Source organism: Hetaerina americana, unplaced genomic scaffold (assembly GCF_022747635.1).
Source record: "Hetaerina americana unplaced genomic scaffold, ioHetAmer1.1.p SCAF_1338, whole genome shotgun sequence".
NCBI classification, from domain to species: domain Eukaryota; kingdom Metazoa; phylum Arthropoda; class Insecta; order Odonata; family Calopterygidae; genus Hetaerina; species Hetaerina americana.
The window spans coordinates 2,339-12,334 of NW_027286446.1; the positions used below are offsets into that span (position 1 = coordinate 2,339).

Consider the following 9,996-nt stretch of genomic DNA (forward strand, 5'->3'; position numbering starts at 1 on the left):
TTCCATACAAGAGTCTATGGAGGTTTATTGGAAGTATACAAAGCATTAGCCACAAAATGTTCGATGACTGGATATAAACTAAAATGGTGTATAGTTTGATTTTTATCCGGACTGGCTTATTGTATGTTATGAGCTGAGTAAAAATTCCCCTCTCCCGTATGCAGGCGCAATAGTTTCTTCAGTATTTCCCCTAAGGTTTGATACATTTTCTATCTTCCGCTGTAATAAAGGTATCTCTCATTTTATCTTCTCTTCAGATATGAAATATTCGTTTATGTTAGAGTGTATTTTACGTATTGCTTATTTAGTGCAACTAATCTTACCATAAGACTGTGATGCATCTAGGGTTTCATTTCTGGATACATCACTGCCTAGTTGCACGATTATTTCTTATTTCGCACTGCTACTCATCAAATCGGAGAAATATTTTATACTGAAAGAGGAAAGACTCGTACTCCTCATTCAGGACATAAAAAAATTAAAAGTATAATTTTGGGAAAAAAGTTTTCCTTGAACGTCAAGTATTTCCCATTATTAATGTAAAAGAATTTATAGACTAGAAACAATACCAGTATTTTGGCTGCAGTCAGGTTTTAACTTACCTGCCAGATATTTAGTTCCTCCCCATGCCAAGGCAACCATCCCAGTGTGGTGGTAAACATGCAGAAATGACACTTGATTGAACTTTTTCCTCAAAATGAAGAAAACCTGTTCCGGAAAAATAAAGATAGTTACGTCCATAACAAAAAATCCTTGTCTATTTAACTTGAAATTTTCGATAACAATAGTTCAGTTCACCTTTAGACAAAATACTCACATTTAAGGCTTATGGCCGGTGTAAAACTCATGAAATTAATGAAAATACTTTTTATGTCTCAAGAAAATGCATATTTTCAGCGTAGTCTAGATTGCAAATGCTTTCATGGCTTAAGTTCATAAACGTAAGGAAAGATATATGGACACACATACATTTAACATATATATGTATATATTCGTATGTACGCATGCAAATGTGTGTGTGTGTGTGTATATATATATATATATATACACACAACATTTATGTATGTATACATATATATATATATATATATATATATATATATATATATATATATATATATATATATATAATTATATATATATATATACACACACACAACACATATACATATGTAGATAAATATTTAGGTCTCAGTAAATGTTTTTTTTTATGGAGATCAGCAACTCATATAAGAATTCCTAATTCCTATTTCCTTCATTCAAGTTTTATTTGTTCTTTGTTCCTACCGCAATAGCTGTGTCTTTTTTCTCTACCACTGAGTGTCTATCTATTTTAAGTTCATCTTATAATATTCCTTACCGTATCAAGAAGCTCTATTATCTTCAATATAAAGTAGCAGTAACAGCCTCTAGCCATCTGAAAAAGTCAAAGTTTGCCAATGAAAGGTTTATCGTTAAAAAGTCAGGTTTCAACCGGTACCCAATCGAAACACTCATCCGTCAAAATAAAAAAAAATTGAAAATAAAAACAAATTAGTCATCCACCTGCTGATTGTATCGAGCTAATACCATATAGTGAAGCAAGAGTCATCACGTAATTTTCACGTTTAATTCTTAAGTTTTACGTCTCCAAATATCAATACACCACGCCACCGCACATCGAGCTTGTGTGCTTCATAATTTGCATAACTTGTTGTTTTAGAGGGTGTTCAATGTAAACTATTAGATCTCAGTTACGTTTTAACCACATTTAATTTCAAGTTGAGCCAAAGTAGGATAAACTTAGAATCATGGATTCAATAATTATTTTTCTGACATAATGCTGTACACTTTTTCTATTAAACAGTAACATGTAAATACATTGGCGTCAGTGAAGATCAACACCACATATCCTTTAAAAAGTTATCATTTCCTTGCGGGCACTTGAATAGATCGTACAAGTAATTCGATAAACTTATTGAAGTCTAAGTCACGTCAATAAAATTCCATACCCTTAGAGCCTTCGGACTTGCTGAGTAGTCAACTGGCTGGCACCTTAAATCGTAATCCCACAGCCATGCTCCGTCCAAGCACTAGAAGTTACAGAGGTGGATTAATTCATGAAATTAAAAATTATAGACACCCAAGTGATCAAATCCTAGAGGCAGTAAATCCAATACTTATGGATGATATTATTCCATAGTAAGCTTCTTGTGAGTGAGGTTGAAGAGTACGATTCGGTATTCAAGTTGTAAAGGAAACTCTATCACGCAAATAGTTCAATTGAAAGGATTGAATGAGACTGTTACAGTATCAGTCATTAACAACCAATGTTGGCCAATCCCTTTATAAGCTTCTAGGCCATAAAAATGAAATAATATTCCCAGAAGTTTTCCAAGCGCCAATATATTTCAAGACGCCATTGATAAAAATAAATAGGAAATACAAATAGATTTAAAGAGACCGGCATTCACCGGCATATTTTCATGTTTTCATAGTCCTCCATTTGACCATGATGCAAGAACATGTGATACAAGAAAATATAGAAATTCTTTTTTTTATTATTTTAAAACTCATTTTTAACTAACTTTGCAACTTACTGATTTTTCGCTTCTGATTTTCAAATTATTTTTATAAAATGTCTTTAACAGTGAGATATATTGAATGACACTCATGAAAAATAGTTTTAATTATAAAAGAATATCACGTACATTTATAACAGGAGTAAAGGCCATGCGTAGTTAATTAAGACGCTAGCTATACAGAGTTAATATAACAAAAGTTAGACCGCCTAATCAAATTACAGCTAATTTTAAGGCATTTATCGGTATTTATGAATCGTTGACACTTCTTAAAATTTTTTCTTGTTTTAGCTTAGTGAACGAACTCCGTGTTAAAAATATGTCAATTACTATTTCAGCCTAGGATGGACATAACTGAATCATCCAAACGAGTTTAGAAGCGTATCCTTTCATATGTAAATTTGGTATCTCTTGTTGTATTTATATTGTGAAATTGTATATTACGATTTAAAGTGTGCAGATTTATTTAAATTACATACTAGCATTATAGATACCATTATTTGTTGACTTAACAGCCCTCGTAAATTATATAACGTATTATGTTTACACCTGTAACACCAGAAGATTCTTACCTCGTAAAATAACCATGTGCTAACCACAACTTGAAATATGTTGTAAATTATAAGAACAGTTCTCAAGTTCATTGCAGGTCTGTTAGCCATCAAAGAAGGACCAATCCGATTCACGAAATACAGGTAGGCTGTCAATATGCCAAGGGCAGGGAAAGGAGACCCTAATAATGGCCAAGAGCTGGTTCGTGGATCTACCATATGGAAAGATAAGCTAACATTATGCTCAAATATTTCAAATGTATAATAAATATTAAGCCTTATGCGTAACAATACTATATATATATAGTATTATACTTACTAGTATAATACTATATATATATATATATATATATATAGTATTATACTTACTAGTATAATACTATATATATATATATACATATATATATATATATATATATATATATATATATATATATATATATATATATATAGGATTATATAATAATGAGACAGGGTCATATATGTATAAAAACAAAGATATATACAAAATAAGTTAAAGTAAGGTTTGTATAATTAAATATGCGTATGATGTCCTCAAGTTTCTTTATTTTGTTTTCTACAAGATATTATATTTAAGCCGTCGTATTAATTTTTAAATAAAAAATGGTCTCTACTGCTGGAGATGCGGTAGTCCAGTAGGTATAGCGCTGGGCTACTGACTGTAAGTCCCAGGTTCGATTCCTGGTGACGCATTGTCAGCTTTACTCAAGCAGTGTGAATTTTCAGTTACCAGATCTTCCTCGTAAACCCCCTACCCTGATGCGTGAATTTTACTTCCCATTTAAGTAAGTATTATAAGTATACATGGAATGTCAGAAAGAGAGTTGTACAGAAAGAGAGGTGGAGTTTTACATGGATGGAGTAAGGGTTAGTGAATTAAACGATCGCACGAGAAATGGATGTTTCATGGGAATGTGAGATAAAGCTCACAGGGAGTGATGTTTATCAAAATAAGTGTAATGGCAATGACGTAGCATTATGGGTAGGAATTGATGATAGTATATGTGCTAGTAAGGGTGGCGGTAAATAATTCAATATGAGAGGGATGGGATGCTAAGGAAATAAGATTTAATGTCTCCTCGGTTTTTCTTGGTTCTTGTGAAAGTTAATCCTCGTTTGAAAGAGCTACAGTTATAATTTGTTACTCACCAGCAGATGAAGAGAATGAAAGTAAGATTAATGAAGTCTCCGTTTAACCCAGAGAAGTCTTGAATGATCGGGACCCTGATGAAAGAATAATAGCATCAAGACACATGAATACGTGTCCTGGCGTTAGAAGAGATGTCTCCACGAATGAAAAGTGGCAAGGCTCCTGGGGGACTACTGAGTGAATGCTAATGGAGAACACTTTGTTCTTTTATTCATAGTTTGAGCAAAAATGTATCCATTTTTATGCACGACAAAGGATTTCTTCAATAGGCTCCATTGATTTCGCTGTACATGATCTGTGACTGCGGCTGTTACCGAAGACGCGACGGTAATCAGAGATGTTGAATTCGAAACAGGTAAAATTGGTATTGAAAAAATGGCCCTTGGAGAGGAGTGAGCAACAAAAAAGACTTCGGTGCCAAAGGCAGTTGAGAGTAAAAGTGGAAAAGCTGGTTAAATATAGCAAGAAAAGTATAATTGACAGATACACGAGGGATAACTTTGAAGAACCTATTTTGAAAATGGGCAACAAAGCGTAGTCATTGCGGGGCAAAGATTTGAATAAAATGAAGAATAAAAGTAATGATATTGCCTAGGATGAAATCGGTATTAATGAGTTTAATTTAAGGAGTGTTCAGTGCACAATAGTGATGTTCTCTATGAGAGTAGACCAAATGAATTGGTGAGCGTAGAGAAAATGAATTCAGGGAGATTGATAAAAGTGAAATTGAAATGTTGATGCCTGCGATAATTTTGGAGAATAGAAAACTTGCAGGCGTAAATATAACTTGTATATTTAGCGGAATGTTGAAGTGCCTGGGAAAGTTTCTTATTTGTCACCCATATGGAATGCTGAATGGGTTTGCAAATTGTATTTGCATCACACGACTGGAATAAATAAATATTTTCACTGGGATATCAAGGAAAAGAGAGTAAGATAGGATGTAAGAATTGAAGAGAAAATAGTATTTTAAGTTTATCGGGGCAAGCGTTCGGTATAATATTGATTGAAGGGGTAACGAAGGTAAAACAATAAAAACAGGGGAATTTAATGTGGCTTGAAGTCTGTTTGGGTAAATACCAACTATCAGTTTGCACTTCGGAAATCACTTGAGAAGTTTGCGAAAGAAAGCAAACCATGCATCTGTTTATTTCGGAGAAGACATAAAGCATGACTGGCAGGGGAAAGGTTTAGAGGGTTGAAGTGGGTATGTGGGGGTGTGTGAGAAATAAGTGAATGATTTCAGATGAAGGAGTGAACGGAGAAAATCAGTTGTGGACGTCGATGAAAGAACTCAAAATAATGAATATTAGGCGGAAACCAGAAGATAAATGTTTTACACAATGTATGGATGTGACAGTGACGAAGGAGGTATACAAGGACAGAACAGTAGGGAAAACATTATTAAATATTTCCTCAAATAACTCAAAATTCGGATTTTCTACTGCTATCTTGAAAGGGATGGCTTGAAGGGTATTTACTTTTTCTAAATTATCAATTCGTATCACTCTTTTCAACCCATTTCCCAAGCGAGGCTCTTACTCGAGTCTCGTTTTCCTAAAATGAATCTTAATTTTTTGGTTTTGGGTGCAGAATAGTGTAACTTCATCCTGTCTCTATGATAATATGTCCGTGGTCCGTTTAGAGCATAGGCTTTATTTCCCTAATATTATTATATATTCTTCTAATAATAGGAATTAAAATTCCTGAGGAGACAGAATACCGATACTTACAATCAAACGAAAACAAAGGTGGCATTTATAAGCGAAACAATTTCCATATAAAGTATACATTCCTTCAAAAACTGCTGGGCGTTGATGGAAACGATGCTTTTCCACCACTAGTTTCATCGCGGAAGTGATGAGTGCGACTGGTACCTCAAATCATGCTGGCGCACGCACTCATAATTAAACAATACTTATTAACACTTATGAATGCAGACAGTAAATTATGTAAGCTAACTTTCAGTAATTTTTTTTTGCTTCCTGCGAATAAATTCCGAATATTCTTCTCTTCTTTTAATTTTATTTGAAATGCTCCCTATACATTTCCGAATCGATGCACAATCGGCGAGAATTTTTCATATTGCAAATAGGCCATTAGTGTCTAAATGATTGATAAGTGAATATTGAAAAGTAAGTTAAATCATTAAAAATTAATGTAAAAATCTTATAATCCATTGTTATTTAAAGATGAAGTTTGGTTTTCCGTAGCTGTCCTCTTCTTCATTTTTAATTCAAGATTCCCCTACTCCATGATGTTTTTTTTCGTTTATTCATTATGTTCCCAATGAATCCATTATATCTCTTGATGAGTCCAATGCTTCTGATTCTTCTTTTACTTATCATTTTCTATGCATTGTTCATATCTTCTTTTTATAACTCTTTATTTATCATGCTATGTCCTCTTTATATCCATCATTCACCTATAATCAGTTTTCAAAGGCTACCAATTTGGTAAACTTTCATAATCATATGAAATACTCGGTTACTGAGGAAGCCGTACTCATGGATGATTCAATAACCTTTATACCTTATAACAAACATTATTTTAGCAATGAAAGTATAAAAGCAAAAAATTAGTACCCGAGGAGGCATCCATTGATATAAAATCGATGTTTGAAACACATATATGCCTGACGCAATATGATGCCGTAATTATATTTCATTTTCTTTACAATAGTGAAATGATGGATATTTTTTTACATTGTACATTTGAAAAATATTTAATCTAAAAATGAAATTTTACGCCACTGTAACCAAGAGCGTTATCTCAAAAGTTGTCTCCGTTGGTTAACCATTTATTAGATCCAAAGATCAATTTTTAATTATGATTACAATGAATATTTTGAAAATTCCAAGGAGAAAGTTAGCATTTTTAGATTATGATGAGAAATTATTTTTACTATCGGAGAAGTGAGATTTCATTAGTATATTCATCCATTGTATTCAACCACCAATGTTAACGGTCTCTTCTATGATTTACCAAGGAATATTTCTTTTTTCGAAAAGCACTGCATTGGCTGCCTATTTAGTTTTCTGTTTTATCGACATAATTTGCTTGATATATTTTATGCCTTTCCACTAAAGTTCATCAAATAACAACAAAATTGAAAATCATAACACATTATATTCGAATCCGAGACCCTGAGTTTAGCCGGTAAGGGTAATTCAATGACATACGCAGATACCCTGGAAATTTAATAAAATCTATTTTTCCGGATCTCTTGCCCATTCAGTTACTAGAGGCCATGATGTTTATAACACGGGAATTTATAGCATTTTCGATTATGACTTGCTTACAGAGTGGTTTAAACAAAATAAATCCTGAGTTCCACATTGATAATAAGGACAATTCTCAATAAATATTGCACAAGATGTAACAAAGACGCATGACTTTACGATATATCTTTTTAAAAACCAATGCTGAGGGACAAACAAATAAAAAAGCAAATAGTCATCAATGCACTAAACACATGAAAGTTAGTGCCACTTCTTTAAAGCGATATGAAATATTTTCTCCAAACAGTCACAATGGCCAAGACCGCAAACAAACTCGGGGCAGTAGGTTCTAAGCATGAAAGTTCAAAAACTCATTTTATCTTAGCATACCCCTGATGTATTTTTAAATCTTCTGTGCTTAATTGACAGCAAAACCTGCTCACTCTCAAGCAATTTATTTTACGTGGACTCTTTAGTTTCACGAAGGGATTTGGGGAAAGAGAAGTTATTTGGACAGGAAAGAGCATAAATTATTCATTGTCAGATGTGTTTGGAAAGGAAGAGTTGATGCATTAAATATAGGGAGTAGCATTTCAGGAATAATGGCATAAGAAATCTTATTTCATGTCAGAATGGATTAAATTGAGAATATTAAGCAAAAAACTCAAGTGAAGAAAGATAGCGAGTGTTTGAGATTGCATATAGGAAGTTTTATGGCTGGGTATTATACAATTGAGGGATTGGATCTTCAGAAACTTTAGATAATTTTCAAAGTTTCCCATTCCTATTTATGCGGAGGAACAGAGTGTTTCGGAGGCGTAAAAAAATCATCTTCATCTAATATAAAACACACAGCCAGAAATTAATATCCTTCATACCGTTTAGCCCTATAATACTTCTCAATAAATTCCAGGTAATATAAAAAAATGTAAATAATTCTCATCTCAGAATTTAGCAAAAAAGAACGAGGCTGTGAATGTTTTACCTTTTTGATATGAAAATACCATTTACTATTAGCATAATATATATACTATTCGTTTAATATACTAAAAATAATGGTAAATTATATATTTAAATGATAAACATGTTATTAGGAAGTTTGAATGATTACATCATCCACATTGAATAAAGTATTTTGCGAAAAATTATTTAGATCTTACCACTCAGGTCCTCGATTAGGTATTTATATCCATTGATCATAGCTCTGGTTAAATTCGCCATTTTGAGTTTTACTAGAAAAGAATATTTAATATCTTTAGAGCCAAAGCTAACGAATGTTTTTCTTAAAATTTAAACAATGTATTTATATAAATATATAGCCGCAAGATATGATAGACATTGCGTATGCAAACGTTTCCAGTGTCTCTTCTAGTTGTAATTTAATGATTTTGTATGGTTCAACTCCTCTTTAATCACTTGCAATGAAATATGAAATTTTAGATATCACTGGTTTTTAGATTTTTACATATATTTCACCACAATGAGAGTGTGAAGTTCGTTTTTATCTCGCATCCTGATCAGTAAAAATATTTCTTTTTGATATACCTCCTTTGATCTTAACAAATTTAAGTTTAATCAAAATATATTATAAGGATATAAAAGCAAAATTAATATTATCATAATATAAGAAAATTAAATCCATTTGTAATAACAGATTCCGATTCAAAGTGGTTCAAATTTGTAAAAGAATCGAAATCTACTCTCTCACCAGAATTTAATATCTAGAACAATAAAGAATATTTGGGACCCTTAAAACAAGAAAATGTTTTTACCCTCTCTCGAATTAATGTCAAGAAATTGAAAATTCATGCATCGAACCGAATACAGTTAAAACTAGCATAGGTAGGGTATATTTAGACAATTGAACCAACCAGAATAAATAATTACGACACGAACCTTAAGATTCAGCGATGGAAGTCGAGGGAAATATATCCAACAGAAAAATAATTCACACCCAGCAAATGGTCAAGGAGTGTCCCCAAGAAGGTACTCCTAATTTTTGTTCGTATGTCAACCTAGAGCGATCCCTATACTATCACCTTCGAGGCTCAAAGACGACTGGAAACTGTCCCTTCTTCGGCTTAATAAAAAGACTTAATCTCATTAATAAACCATCGGGGCAAATACAAAAGCCAGTTCATAGTGATAATGACCCTGCTCATATGCACCAAAGCACTAATGCTAATGAGTCGTACTGGTCCCAAAAGCGGCGACCGAGGTGAACGCGTTCCGTCCAACCCTTACCAGTTAGGAGGCTACCTGTCGGGGAGGGGCACGGGGAGTCTATTCGCAGGGGGCCTCCTTTGCGTAGGGTAAAGAGGAGTGGGAATGTAGGGAGGGGGAGAACGCAAACGTGGGGAAGAGAGGAAGAATAGGCTCTCAATCCGGAGGTCAGAGGAAACAGTAAAGGCCGATCTACACTGAACATAGCTGTAGTTTTAGCTTAGACTAACTTAGACATAACGTAAGATCAAAGTTACTCATCATTTACA

General features: G+C 33.2%; 1 protein-coding gene across 1 annotated transcript; it reads right to left on the minus strand.

Moving 5' to 3' along the window:
• Nucleotides 1-602: 602 nt before the first annotated feature.
• LOC139686216 (very long chain fatty acid elongase 7-like) lies at nucleotides 603-8,725 on the minus strand (the record flags this gene model as incomplete). Its single annotated transcript, XM_071583378.1, has 5 exons — nucleotides 8,665-8,725; nucleotides 3,134-3,324; nucleotides 1,992-2,072; nucleotides 1,361-1,417; nucleotides 603-708 (listed from the first exon to the last, which is right to left on the minus strand). Coding segments are annotated over exons 1-5 (496 nt in total), but the record flags the coding sequence as incomplete, so codon positions are not given.
• Nucleotides 8,726-9,996: the final 1,271 nt, after the last annotated feature.